Source organism: Condylostylus longicornis, unplaced genomic scaffold (assembly GCF_029603195.1).
Source record: "Condylostylus longicornis isolate FDR11 unplaced genomic scaffold, ASM2960319v2 ptg000055l, whole genome shotgun sequence".
NCBI lineage: Eukaryota > Metazoa > Arthropoda > Insecta > Diptera > Dolichopodidae > Condylostylus > Condylostylus longicornis.
Genome location: NW_026578024.1, coordinates 558,582 through 574,114, shown reverse-complemented (window position 1 = coordinate 574,114; position 15,533 = coordinate 558,582). Strand labels below are relative to the sequence as shown.

Genomic DNA, 15,533 nt, shown 5'->3' with positions numbered 1-15,533 from the left:
ATAGCTTCTATAAGAATACGTGCAAATTCGCCAGCTGTGAAATGCCACTCTCTCTTAAAATCCAAGCCTGTATTTCTGCTAGTCGTAACGGCGTTGTGAAAGCCATTAAAAAATTACTAAATGCATTTTAATATAAACAAACGACAAAAATATGCAATCAAGCAAATATACATATGTTAAGATACAGAAATCTAGTTTCAGTTGCTTTTGTAAATACTACAGTTGGATTTATTTGTTCGTCAATTAAAGTTGAGTTCAAGTTCGCAGATCTTATGAAGTTCTACAAATGCAGTGCGGTTTTGTATTTATACTGCAAAAAGTAGCACGTTTTTGCTTTTAGAACTTGAAAAGAACTTCAGCAGCATTTGCAGCATTAAATTTGTGCTGTCATTAATAAGAAAAAAATATAACCTTAAATATTAATAGTATGAAATAAGACCGCGTAATAAGACCGCTTAAAATTTTTTAATTTCTTTAAAAAAATTTAACTTTGTTCAAAAATTTTCAATAAATTTCAATAGTTTCTTCTAAAACAAAATTCAATAGTTTCTTCTAAAAAAAAAACTTGCTAATTTTCAAAATTGTATAATGTCTGAAAAACTCGAGACTAGTGAGGACATGTAAGTACATATCTACATTATCAAAATTCAATTTTTCAATAAATTTGAAATGGTTTTCTTATTATTGAGATTTGAGGATGAAGAAAATAGCATAAAAAGATGGTCCAGTGCAGAAACCAAACTCCTCATAACTGAAAGACTGAAATTAGAAAACGACTCCTGCTCGGGGCGTAGAAAGAGGAGTGTGATGTGGGGAGTAGTAAAAAATTTGAGTGGTAGTAAAAGTAGATTGTTGTAAAAAATTTCGATGTTTTATTCTGTTAAGTTTTTTTTGGAAGCTGCTTAGTAAGATGTTGTTTAAGAGAAAATTACTTTCCTTTATCTTTTTCTTGCCATCCGTATCCATTTTTTATTAATTTTTTTTTTAAAATAAATTAATAATATTAACATACCAACACCAAGGTTTAAAACTAAAATGACAAAATAAAATTGAAATGTCAAAAACAGATGGTTGCAGTGGGACGTTTTTATTTTCAGAACTTTTTTTTTCAGTTTTTGAATTTTCTTTTGCAGAATAGCGCTGAAAACATAAGAACTACTTTTTAAGATCTGCAAACTTGAACTCAACCTAAGCGACGAGCTGCTGTATTATACATGAAAATTTTTGATTTAGATTAAATTTTAGATTTTTGACATTCTTTTTATTTTTAGTACAGCTTTTTTTCAAAAAGTTGAATCAACTTCAAATTTAGTACGGAGGCTTTTTTAAAACGTCAAATTTATATATACCGAACTATTACAATAACATATAGTTCTTGTCAAAAAAGTAATAAATGCATTATATAACAAAAAAAACGATCAGCTTTTTTCGTCTGCATAAATGATAAAAAATAGTTCGACTTTAAATAGCTCAGCTCAAAAACGACGAACTAATGAATCCAGCTTACCGAATTGTATTATTATAGGGTTAACGCACATAGCATTTCCCTGATTGAAACTGTGTATGATCAGTTTTGGGACATAACCATTTTTGATATCAAATTTGGCATAACGGATTTCGGTTTTGCATTGAGCTTTTAAAAAATTATGCATTTTTGAAAAATCTTTGAAAAAAAGGTTCAAAAGTTTCAAAAGTAAGAAAAAATAAGAAGTTACAAAACTCAAATCAGTAGCAATTGTTGAATAAAATAACGTATTTATTTTATTCAACAATTGCTACTGATTTGAGTTTTGTAACTTCTTATTTTTTCTTACTTTGAATATTAAGACTAAAAAATTGGTATCATATATTTACATATCTACAGCTGTGTAAAATAAATTAAATGAATTAAAAACTGTTTGTTTTTTGTTATATTCTTATGAACTACCCAGTTTTTGAAATTTGGAACAAATGTATTTGTATTTTGCCTCATCTAGCGCAATTTACAAGACCAAATATCCCAACACTGTTTGTGATCTCGATCTATCATATGGTAAATTCTTTAACGTCAAATTTTACAAAATCTGAGTTGTCTGAGTTTACGAATACTCTACTGCGTTTTTACTTTCAGTCAAAGTTTAAATTCTTAAATGTAGATTTTTTTTACATGCAGACAGTCTGACGTAGTAATTCAGTAAATAAATTTGATGTATTGAGTGACTATCATTACATTAAAAATAATATAAAAAATATTTTTTTTGTTAATTTTTAATATGTAAGTATAAAATTATTTTAAATCTAAAAAAATTTTTTTTTTGTTTTGACGTTTACGGATGATCAAAATTCATAGTCAATTACGGGTAAAAAGTTTACTACATTTCTGTCTATAAAAGTTTTATACGTCAGACAGTTTGCAGACTGAAAACAAAATTTTGACGTTAAAGAATTTGCGGATAATCAAATAGATATAAATGTATATTGTATATTGTAACAAAACCTGAAAGAATTTTACTATTTTTGTAATGACGGATGAGAGAAATTTTCGTTCGACCTACTATGAAAAAGTTGGTTGCAGAAGTGTTGAAGAAAAAAAGTCTTTGAATATTTTATTAAAAGATAAACCTTTTAATAGAATTAAATTGAAACAATTTTGTTTAAGTTTTAGTGTCCCTGCTGCACAGAGGTCGCTACTATGGAATATAATACTTGGTACTTATATCTGCAGTTGTTATTTCATGAAATATTTAAAAAATCTAATTACAAGGTGTTTGGCCTGTTTATCCCGATTCCACAAAGTACGTTATGGAGCAGCGGATCGCAGTCTATGTAGACATATTTCAAGCTGTGAACATTATGAGGTATATCAATGATAAAACACCTAAAGCTAGAGTTTTTTATGTGATGTGGCTTTTGGAAACAAGGAAATTGCATCCAGATTTTAATATATATGTAAGTATTTATAGAAATAAAAAAAATTTTTATCTAACGGAAATTTTTTAATGCAGGAAGAAACTCAATTTGTGGATATCGCAGAAACATTGCTGCAAGTGTTTGAAAGGTAATATGCTTACTGTAATTTCACTGGAATTTATACGATTGGTTTATTTACAGCGATGTAGAAATTTATTGGATAACAAAGGAGTTTTTTCAATTTACTAATGAAATAAGGAGTGAATTTTCTAAGCTGAAAGAATTAACTTTAAATATTTTGGAAAAGGAAGATACTACAATATTTACGTAAGCATACATAATTTATATTTCAGTGTATATACATATATACAATGTACATTTAATATAACTTTTAATTTAGTTATTTAGAAAAGCATAATATTTTAAATAACTTGCCGTTGGAAAAATGGTACACCGGCTGTTTTTCAGGAATAATTAGCGAAACAGCTTTGATTAGAGTTTGGGATAAAATATGTGGCGGATCAAGGAAAATTGTTGTTTTTGTACTGCTAGTAATCTTAAAGACTTTAAAAATTAATTTGATGAAATGCACCAATGCTCAGCAGATAAGAGAATTAATTGAAAAAGTAAAATAAATAGTAGTATTAAAGGTCTGTCGGGGAATGTTTTCGAGAATGAATTACATTATATATATTGTATGTATATATTACATATATAAGGATTTGATTTTTCAGTATACAAACCACTATGCACTGCAGCTAGAGTTTTACTAATTTGCAAAGACGAAACAGTAAATATTAGTAAATACTTTTTACTAATATGTACAGTAAACGCTTTTTACTAATGTGCAACGTTTTTAATAATGTGTTTCTGAAATGTGCTACATTTCAGAAACTATAGTTTGTGATTCTATAGTTCTATTTTATATCAATTAATATCACAGTTTTAGTAATTTAAATTCTGAAACAGTAGAAATAAGTGTAAAATTGTATTTTGATGTGTTGGCTTTATTAAATCTAATGTAAGCAGGGGTGCCGTGATTTTCCTATTTTTAGGTTGAAAAATATAATGTGAAAATCAATGAAAATTATTTCTCCGACAGATAACATCATATATAGGCTAATATTACAAAGCCATTTTAATTATAATTTTAGAAAAAAGAAGACCAAGATGATTTGATAGTAAATAAGGCAATAGAATTATGGCAAAATAATAAAAGTCATTCCGAATTTATGGTTCACTAAAATTAAAGTCATTTTTGGTTTTACTTAATTTTTTAAAAAATACTAACTCAAATTTTTATTTTAATTTTAGTTACAAGTTGGTTTGTAAAAAAAAAGGAAACAAGTTAATTATTAACCTTTGGTATATATTTTGGCATGGAAACAAATTTTTGTGTCAACCAGTCAACAATTCTTACAGGGAAGATCTTAAACAAAAAGTAATAAATTTTGTACCTAAAAATAATATATTAAAAAAAAAAGAATATACATATACACATATGTGTGCATATTGTGATATATATGCATACAGAAGATGTTAAAAATGAGAATTTTTACCTCCACGGTTCATGGATGTAAATCGTTTTTGGATTTTCAGAAAGCAAAGCCTTTTGAAACTTTTTGTATAAAATGTTATCAGCTATTTCACACGGAGCTTTACATTTTGATAAACTTCGTAGATAATCGTTATACTGTTCAAAATATCTTCCGTAAAATATAGTTTGTTCATCATTAAATTTATCCCTCATAATGCTTGCATAGATGCATTGTTTAGCAGTGATATTACTTAACATTATAAACGACCCTGGTACGAAGTTTATTACTTTGACCCCATATTTTGACATTTCCATTCGTAAAGCATCATTCCATGACTTAAGACCGCTTTTTGAAGCCGAGTAAGCACTTAAGCTGGGCAAACTCTAAGGTTTTGCAAGAGTTTTATTCTTTTTCCCCTATTTTTCTGTTACTTATGTATGTATTGATGTATTTTTAACTTACGTGAAATCCACAGTGACTTGTTATATTAATTATTCTTCCTTTTTGAGTTCTTATTAGGGGAAGAAATTTGTGCGTTAGTTTCATGGTCCCTAGAAGATTAACATTGATTTGTGATTCAAATATATCTGGAGTTTGCCATTCAAATTCTCCAAAACACATTATACCAGCATTATTAACTATGGCTGATAATTGATACCCATTTAATACTACATAACAGAATATAATAAAATTTACTTCCATTCTACTAAATTTACTGCTGGCGAGGTATATATTTGCACTCACCTAATCCATTTATCGTATGAAATGCGTTTTGAACTGTTTCAGGATTCAATAAGTCTAGTTCAATTGGTATAATATTTTTTTCCCTTTTTAATAACTTGGCACCATCCGAATTTATGCTAAGGCAGCCGGATACTACGGTAATTTTTAATGCTTTTGAACAAAATAATGACAAATTAAAGCTGTAAAAATTGTAATAAAATTATAATAATATTGTAAATGTTTAAATAAACATAAAATTGTTTGATAATTTAATTATTTGAAATATATGTACATACATATGTAAGTAATAGTACTGCAAATCTAAATATGAAAGGTGACTTTTTTATATTATAATTTTTCGAATCCTGTTTATTAGTTTTCAGCAGATATTTTTGTTACATTTCCTGACGTTAATTCTAACAGTATAGCCGTAATGATTTTATAATGTAAGAAAAGTACATACATACATATGTATGAACATATGTTATATAAGTATATGTATGTACATACATAAACTTATATAATGTAAGAAAACTATTCCCTCGCTTAACCGAAGCTCGTTATACGGAATTCAAAAATTAAATCAAAGTTTCTTTTTATGGAAAAAAAAATCGATTAACAAAACATTTTTAAAATGCAAAAAAAAAGTAGTCTAAAAAATTACAATTTAATAAAATCAAATAACAATATCCTTATAATTTTTGCAAATTAACAAGAAATATATGTACCCATGTAAGTTTAGGTAAAAAATTATGTGGTTGTAACGTAATGTAGTAAAAAGATTTGATTTACGGGCAACATTTCCGGAACATATTAGTTCCATAAAGCGAGGGATGAGTGTATAATCTTATAATGTAAGAACTATCTTGTATTCTTACAGCAACACAAAATTAACTCAAAATTAAGCTTGGAACTATCATATTATCACAAAATATCAATTTTAAACGGTATATCGTCGGCTGAGTGCTATTTTGATCAATATGCCACTTTCGAAATTTCTGACTTAAGAAAACTTTCATAGGTTTTCAACGACGATTTTTCAGCATTATATAATCAGTTTTTCGTTATCTCATTTAGTTTCGTAGATACGCCGTTGTCGTTTTGATCCATCTCTTTTTCACCTTACTTGTTTTTTTCACATATGTACTTAACTAAACAAAAAATATTTTAAGAATTTTTCAAAAATTATGGCGTGTGGATCAAATTGCACTCATCCGCCGATATGTAAAATTTGTATGTATGTTTATGTACATATACATATATTAGTTTTAAAGTTCATTCTTTTTTGTTCTTATGTCCCCGATTTTAACACAACTTTTTTGAGTTTTGAATTTTATAATAGATATACTTATGTATGTATGTAGGCATTAAATATTTTAAAATTAAGCTTTTAATTTAAAAAAGCCAACTATATACTTAGTGTTATTACAAATTTGTTCTGTTATTATAATGTCAACCGAAACTAAGCATGAGTAGGTAGATTGCGCGAACGTAATTTTTTCCTGTTTGTTATAAAAACAATAATTGGTACATACTTATGTATACATATATGTATATATTATAATACATACTTCTGTCACCTCGATATAAGGACTTACCATGCATATGTACATACATATGCATAAATTTAAGTACATATCAGTAATACATACCCCAACCCAGAATCACATCCAGATATAAGCAAGCATTTTTTTGGCAAATTATTTGCAAGCTTTGGAGCAGATCTGAAAAAAATATTTGAAAATAGAGCTCTTAAATTCATTTCAAAAATATTTTTTAAACTTGATAGTGTTATAATGCTATCGCAGCAATAATTTTTTAATTGAAATAATTCGCGATCCGTATATATATGAATTGAATATATCAGATACAACACAGAACAAGATACAAATATAACTAACGCGAAGAGCGGAATTTTATTAATTCATTCATACATACATAAGTAACTATGTACATTCATGTAATACATGCATACATGCTTACATACTTTAAGCTGAGCTTGAAAGAATTCTAGTCATCAATTGTATTTCAAGAATGTTTTCTTTTTTTTTTGTGTTCAAAATTGTTACGCGACAGGGATGTGAAAACTGGATATGCTCGTCCTTCCATATTTATTTGTTTGATTTGTGTAATAATTAATAATTGTGTAATTCAAAATATTGCTAATATTACAAAATATAAATGTGGAGGTGCAAAACACTCTATGTATAAATTTGTAAAATATCGATTTATATTTAAAATTTTTAATTCAATTCGAACACGATGAAGCACTGAATCCCACTTTAAAATTCATAGTTTAATATTATTCGAACTTGGGTTGAAGTGCGAGAAACAGAAGGGCTACATATGTATGTATCTATGCACAGGAGGTGAGGTTCTAAAATTTTTGATGATGTTTTTGGATTTATCAGAGTCCGGTTCCCGTCGAATAATCAAGTAATTTTTTTAATCTCATAGTCTCATATAGTCATATCTAGAGATTGTAAAAAAAAGGAAAATATTAAATACATAATGTACATATATACATACATATGTATGTTTATGTTACGGTCGTCATTTTGTTGGAACGCGAAGTTGTGACAATTTTTTGTGAAATTTAACTAAACAGAAAAATAACGATGGAAAACAAGGGTCTATAAAATTTATGTACTGAATGTGTAACGCTTTGGTACATAAAGGCTGTTTAAGCTGCAATAGTTGAATTTTTATTTTTTGAGCTCCTAGAAAGAAAACTCCCTTTTATTCGGAAAAAAATACTTTTATTTTTGCTAATACATACTTATGTACATATATTTCGTGCGAATATAACAGAAAATCAGTTTTGATAAAGTGCGTATGTAAACTTTATCAAAACTGATTTACTTCTCTTTAGAAGCAAAGAGAACCTATACCTAAAAAAATTTTGTTTCGGAAAAATCAACCATTGGATGGATGTATTGGAACAGTTTTGAAATTTGCTATGGGAAACTGCAACTTCAGAGCAATGTTTTTTTTAATTTTTCTCCCACCGATTTCACGTTAAATTGATATTTTTTTTTACCAAGCATTAAAATTTGTTTCAAATAAAATGTCAAAATTAAAAAACAAAGAAATTTAGATAGTATGTATTTACAGCTGCAACGTAAAATTTGACCAATGATTAGAAATCATAAATTCCTAATCCCATCACGAATAAACAAAAGGTCGGTGTCAATACTTCTCTCAAAGTCGTCTCAAATAACTGATTAAATCAAAATACGGTTCGGCCAAAAAAAATTGGTCAGTAGACTGGTCCGCCCTAATTTAATTTAAGAATCTAAGAAAGAAAAGTAAAAGAAGCATTAACTAAAAACATATACGAATGTCAGTGACAGATTCCTTATTATATGTACATATTACTAAAGCTGAATTCATTGGTTCACCGTTTACGAGCTGAGCTATTTGTAGTCGAACTATTTTTTCTCTTGATTTTTTATTGGTTCGTCTGTAAAAAGCTGATCGTTTTTTTTATTATGATGCATTTATTACTTTTTTGGCAAGAATTATACATATGTGATTGTAATAGTTCAGTAAACGTAAATTTGACTTTTTAAAAAACCTCCGCACTAAAGTTGAAGTTAATTCAACTTTTTGAGAGAGAGAGAAAAACAGCTGTACTGAAAATAAAAAGAATGTCAAAAATTCAAATTTTCATATAAAATATATCAGCTCGTCGCAAAAGCGACGAACCAATGAATCCAGCTTAAACGAAAAAAATATTTAGTGTATGTTAGTTTGTATAAAAATATTAAAATGCTTTTAAATACATACATACATGCTTTTAAATACATTCAACTCGTTTTACTGGAAATACTATGAGTAATGTCTTTATATTTAACAAGTCCCAATACTCAGAGAGAAACTTGAAAATCTACCGCCAGAGAGGTAAAATAGAGGTAAAATTTAGAAGTGTATATAAAATTTGTATTTAAAAAATAATATTTGATTGTATTTTAGATATTATTTTCTAATTCCCTCTTAAAAGTTTTTCTTTACTACGTATTTATATCAATATTTAATAATTATCTTTCATTAATTATATTTTCAACTTGACACCACTTGATTTTTCTTGATTTTTCAAATATATTTTCTAAATTTTACCTGCTTTATAATAAGTGTGAATTTATTTTAATATTTCTTCTCAAAAAATAGCCACTTCGATTTAAAAAAACCCATATCAAATAAGGTGGTGCTTTCAAGTTTCTCTCTGAGCATTGGGACTTGTTTATAAAGACATTACTAAAAATTATAGCCCCATTTTTTTTTTATTCAGTGTATTATTATTGTTTATTCTCAATTCTCTCAGATACGTTGCCTGACATGGCGGTTCAAAAAAATGAGTAAAAAACTCGAAATATATTTAATATAAACATTGTTAGGTTTTAGTCAATTTTTTCAAAGAAATCGAAATGAAAGTAAGCAAAACTAATCATTTTTGAAAAAAAGGAAAAACAATATATTATAAATACACTTGAATACAATACTACAATATATAAATACACTTGAAGTCTTAACACACACATTCACAAAAAAGAAGGGTAAAGATATAGAAACTTTTTTTACGACAAAACCTATTGTTCGTTAAAAAAAGTATCTATGAATGTGTGTGTCTACACATTATTGCTCATATAAAATATTACATATTAACTATATGTAATATTTTATATATGTAACTATATTTCTATAATAAAAGAAAACAGTATTCTTTTGAAAAAAAAATTAAAAATTAAATCGTATCAGACTCCTATAATATACTTTATGTGTTTTCTTTTGTTAGTCACATTTGGTATGAAACAGGTGGATTTTGAAAAAATAGTACTAAAATTTATTTAAAAAGAAAATTCACTTAATAAATTAGTAAGAATTGGTGTACTTTTAAAAGTTTTAATTATAATGTTTAAATAAAATATAATAGTATATTTGATTACCTTCATATAAATAGAAATGCCCCGAAAGTGTTGCGTCGAAGGATGCAGAAGCAATAGTCTACGAGAAAAGGAGAACGTAAATGCTATATTTACATTTACTTTGCCAAAGAACGAAGTCATCAGGGACAAATGGACACAAGCATTAGGAAAAAGGAGTTCTACACCACCGAAGTATTTTTATTGGAACTTTAAATTTTATTTTGTTGCCTGTGGCAAATATAATTTAATCAAGTACCTACTAATGTTAAGATTTTAACAATTTAAATAAGTATGTAATTTAATCTTTAATAAAGAAAATTAAAAAATTTTGTGAATTTATTTGAATACATAGGCACATTTATGTCCTAAAATTAATTGCTTTTCTCATCAAATATAACTAGTTTTAAGAAATATTGATTAAAAATTTTATTTTTTTATGTAAATATGTCATGTAGTTTTTTCAAAAACAATTTTGTTACGTATACATTATTATAACGTAATTTGTTACCTGTAATAAGTAACTAGTTTGTAAGAACAAGAAATTTAATTTTTTTTAATATTTAAATGAAATAAAATAAATTCTGTATATTTTTTGTATTTAATCGTTTTTTATTTTACAAACATCCCAAATCACCACATCAACATTTCTAATTTATTCGAAAATACTTAATATAAAATAAATTTCTTAACAAAAAGTACGATGATCAATTTTCAATACACCGTATGAATGCATTAGTAGATGGTGTATTGTCAAGTCTTATATAAAGATGGCTGTGCATATGATACTGATAAAATTATGTTTGAATTATAACATTTATGTATGTAATTATGTTGGGACGATATGTATCTCTAACAAAAATATTTGTAAATTTTTGCCAAAGTATATCTATTAATAAGTAGTTTGAGTCGTTCCATTCTGTTAGTTTTCGTTTGCACTTTGCTTCCAAATTCTTAAAATATTCCTTTTTTTTTAGAAATAGATGGTAATAAAAGTTGTGTAGGCAAGAAAGAAACAAAATATTGTAAACAAACGAGTGTATCAAAAACATCGAAATGAAATAAAATTAAATTAAGTTAGGTAAAAGTTTTGTTATTTTTATTTTGATAACAACAAAATTTATTTTTCATTTCACAAAAGTTAGGTAAAAACATTAGAATGTATGGAAGTAATAGTTATAAATTTTGTTACTTTGTTATACATATACTTTGTTATACAATTTACATACTTTGTTATACGGTACATACTAATATCAAGGAGATACAAAATATGATGTAGCAATATGTATGTACCCCGTTTATGTGGCTGCTTCAAGCTTATTATTGTCTATATAAACATTACTTTACCTGAAGTCGGCTTCACTCAGGTCGCTTACTTGACTTGAAATGTTAATAAAGATTTGAAATTTAATAGCTAAACATCGTTTTTGGGCTTTTAAGCTAACATAGTAAGAATGCAGCTTGAGTTTCGAGCTGATTTTACGTCAAACCGCATTGTAGACAAGGCATAGAAATTAAGCAACTTATAAAAAAAATGCCTATTACCGATAGGCGTGTATGTATGTATATTCATAAGAAATATTTGTTATAAATTTTTAAAACAAAATTGAATTAAAAATAAAAAATTCATAGTTTATATTACAATAAATGTAATGGCAATTACTAATTACAAATTTTAAGTTTTTTGTTAATATTATTTGTCTTTTTCAAAATATATGCATATAATATGTAAACTATATTTTTTTTTTTAATAGTGCAATTTTGTTCTTAAATCGCTTCGTTTTTATAATATGAATACACCATTTTTGCCAACTTGTACTGGAATAAGTTACAGAAATAAAACTCCCGCTTTTAAAATTCTTAATATTTTTTCCTATATTTCATATACGAGAAATATAGATATCTATTGAAAAAATTCATAGTTTATATTACAATGAATGTAATGGCAATTACTAATTACAAATTTTAAGTTTTTTGTTAATATTATTTGTCTTTTTCAAAATATATGCATATAATATGTAAACTATATTTTTTTTTTTTAATAGTGAAATTTTGTTCTTAAATCGCTTCGTTTTTATAATATGAATACACCATTTTTGCCAACTTGTACTGGAATAAGTTACAGAAATAAAACTCCCGCTTTTAAAATTCTTAATATTTTTTCCTATATTTCATATACGATAAATATAGATATCTATTGCGTATCTTTTCCCTCTCCCAAAAATTCTTATGTGTATAAAAATGAAAATAAAAAGGAATACTGCTTAACTCTTTTAGCTAAGGGAATTTTTTGTATACAAATATTGGTGAGTGACTAAGGGTATTTTTTGTACACAAATATTGGCATTAGTGTGATGTAAACGCAGAATCGAGCTACTTATTAATAGATATACTTTGAATTTTTGCGCTTGGATTTTTAATAAATACATTATATACATAAAAATGTTTTTTAATAAAATTTTTTAAAGGAAATTTCTATTTTTCAGTTTTATAAAAAGCGTATAGGTTCAAGTCAGAAATTATAATTTTACTATTTGGTTTTTGTACCTACTTTAATATTTTTATAGATTTTGTAATTTTCAGTACATTTTTCTTAGAAACTGAAAAGTAAAAATTTCTCATCCAAAAAAACTGGAAAGTAGAATTTAAAAAGTTGAAAAGTAGAAAAATAAAATGTTCACGTTTTTTCGTATGTATAATGTTCTAAATCTAAATGTTAATGGTTGTTGGGTAATAAATAAGAATATTTGAAGAAGAAACAGTAAGCTGTCAGTTGTCATTTGGTAATTTTAAAAACGAATTTGCCAGGTGAGGATATTCTTGGATATATACATACATATATTACATGATGAATGACGTATTTATTTATATGAAAAGACTTGCTTTGCTTGTTAGACTGGTAGTGCAAAAAAATTACTTTTCACTGAGCTCCCATTTTTAGTTTGTTCAGAGTATTTTAGAACCAAAGGATATTTCTGCTGCTAAACAATTTCGGGCCTGATCGGCTATATCGTTATTTAGGTCGGATAGCGAGAAGAAAGTGAGTAACTTTCATATACTTTTATACTGTTATTTTCGAGTAAGAAGAATTATTTGGTATTGCGTATCTCGTTTTTTTCCAAAATGCATACGAAATTTTTTTTTGTTTTTGAAAGTGAGATATTCAGTCGATAATCGTCAATTGAAAAAATGAGTAATCTTATTGGAAAAGTGAAATATCAATTAGAAAATATTGAGAATTCTGATTTGAAAGTGAATAAAAAGTGAATAAAAAATGAGATACACGAACAGGCTGTTAGTATTTATATGATGGCACTTCTTTCTCGTATATATATATATATATATATATGTATGTATGTATCTATATACAACATCAAAATAAAATGTTTTTTAAAAGTATACCAACTTTTCAATGCCAGCATATTCATTTTCTATTTAAGATTATCAGTAAATGGATACAGTGACGAATTTTAATTTTAATGGTCTATTTTATAAATTGTATTAGAAAGAATTAATTAGTGAAAAACGAGAAAAAATAGAGTGGATCGTGTCAACCCTGTGATACCCGTACGAATTTGTAAGCTGTAGGGTACACACTTTTAGCGAGTTTTTATAAGATATTTTTTGAAATGCAAAGTACATGTGTAAATGCCTTTAAACCTAAAATAAATTACACCAACCAAATATACGGTTGGTGTAGACCAAGTAGAAAAAGAAATGAGGAGGTACAGAATCAGCATTCTTGGCTATGTGAATGAAGGTAACCAATTCATATATTCCGGAGACAATAGAGATAAGCTGGGAACCCATATCCAACAGACTGATCACCATTAGACTAAACTCGAGAATTAAGAAGATTTCAATCATTCATTGCTACGCACCAACAGAAATGGCTGACGAAAATGAGAAGAACGAGATATATGAGCAATTAACGGCAGCAATATGTAAGATACCTCGCACAGACATTCTGATACTTATGGGCGATTTCAACGCAAAAATTGGACAAAGGAATCCCGAAGAAGAATGTTCAGCCATGAAATACATGGACTTGGTGTGCTAAACAACAATGGTGAAAGATTAAGAGACTTATGTAGAGAACATAATCTAGTAATAGGAGGTACACTGTTCCCACACAAAGATATTCACAAATACACTTGGACATCTCCAGATGGTGTAACAAGGAACCAGATAGACCACATATGCATTAGTAAAAAATGGAGGTCCTCACAGATGTTTAAACGAATTGTTCACAGACAAATGGAGAGTACCAGATGTTCAAACGGATCACATGCTACTTGCCTGTGAAATAAGACTCAAATTATCAGCCCTAGCGAGAAATTCAACTAGAAGAAGAAAATGCTTAAATACTGAAGAACTTAAAACAGAAACAAAGAGATTTGAGTTGTCGTAAAAGGTACAGGAACTCATCGTCACTGAGATTCCACTAACTGAGGAGGGAATCCAAAAAATATATAGAAGGTCTGGTGAAGAAGTTGTTGGGACTGTAAGTTCAGAAAGGAAGTTGTGGATATCCGACGATACGTGGGAGTTAATCAATAGAAGAAGAGCTTTGAGAAGAAAACTTCTTACAGACACACACAACAGTGCGGTGCGAGAACAACATAGAAGAATTTGTAAAGAAGGTAAACGAGCAGCCAGAAATGACAAAAGAAGATGCTACAATAACATCGCTGCAGAGGCACAGGTCGCAGCTGAACAATACAACACCAAACAATTATATAAGAAAGTAAGGTTACTTTCGAATAAAGGTCTCAACAAAGAACATGCCATCAAAGATAAGAATGGCAACATAATAACAGAAACACAAAAACAAATTGAGAGATGGGTTGAGCACTTCAATGAGTCATCCAACACGCAGTTTCCAGATTTCAGTCCGGGGGTCTGGAAAAGTCGAAACGAAGAACACAACAATATAAACACGAGCCCATCGTCATCAAAATTTGGCAAACTGAAAATATATGCAAAGAATGGAAAAAAGGAATTATAGTGAAGCTACCAAAAAAGAGCGATCTTAGCAACTGCAGCAACTGGAGGGACATCACATTACTCAATGCTGTTATCAAAATACTACCCATCATCCTGCACTCAAGAATTAAAGATCACATAGAAAATCGACTACGAAAAGAACAGGCGTGTTTTAGAGAAGGAAGAAGCTGTATTGAACACACCAACACAATAAGAATAATTGTAGAACAGTCTAAGGAATTCAACTCGCCGCTCTACATCGCCTTCAAAACGGCTTTCGACACTGTAGACAGAAATACCATATGGAGAGCTCTAGAGCTAAGGGGAATCCCTAGCAAAATAATTAGAATTGTCAAGGCGATGTATGAAAATGCAGAGACTCAGATTCTTCACAAGGGAAGACAAAGTGAGCCCATAACGACAATCCGGGGAGTTAGGCAGGGCTGTCCCTTTTCGCCAGTCCTTTTCAACATTG

The 15,533-nt window shown here is 28.0% G+C and overlaps 3 protein-coding genes across 4 annotated transcripts; 2 read left to right on the top strand and 1 right to left on the bottom strand.

Moving 5' to 3' along the window:
• The first annotated feature begins 2,399 nt into the window (after positions 1–2,399).
• On the top strand, positions 2,400–4,442 carry LOC129611704 (TBC1 domain family member 7). The gene is made up of 7 exons (XM_055524980.1): positions 2,400–2,688; positions 2,744–2,928; positions 2,985–3,037; positions 3,091–3,216; positions 3,290–3,515; positions 4,044–4,140; positions 4,204–4,442. Exons 1-6 carry the CDS (start codon positions 2,502–2,504, stop codon positions 4,131–4,133), a joined length of 867 nt encoding a protein of 288 aa, XP_055380955.1. The 5' UTR covers positions 2,400–2,501; the 3' UTR covers positions 4,134–4,140; positions 4,204–4,442.
• On the bottom strand, positions 4,092–7,029 carry LOC129611703 (D-beta-hydroxybutyrate dehydrogenase, mitochondrial). Of its 2 annotated transcripts, none has more exons than XM_055524977.1 (5): positions 6,803–7,029; positions 5,172–5,350; positions 4,890–5,095; positions 4,449–4,810; positions 4,092–4,346 (listed from the first exon to the last, which is right to left on the bottom strand). In XM_055524977.1, exons 1-5 carry the CDS (start codon positions 6,910–6,912, stop codon positions 4,238–4,240), a joined length of 966 nt encoding a protein of 321 aa, XP_055380952.1. In that variant the 5' UTR covers positions 6,913–7,029; the 3' UTR covers positions 4,092–4,237. The 2 variants fall into 2 exon arrangements, with proteins under 2 accessions (XP_055380952.1, XP_055380953.1); XM_055524978.1 differs by having other exon boundaries at positions 4,189–4,318.
• A 6,932-nt stretch (positions 7,030–13,961) lies between these two features.
• LOC129611916 (uncharacterized) lies at positions 13,962–15,080 on the top strand. Its single transcript, XM_055525338.1, has 2 exons — positions 13,962–14,123; positions 14,487–15,080. Exons 1-2 carry the CDS (start codon positions 13,962–13,964, stop codon positions 15,078–15,080), a joined length of 756 nt encoding a protein of 251 aa, XP_055381313.1.
• The last annotated feature ends 453 nt before the right edge of the window (positions 15,081–15,533 follow it).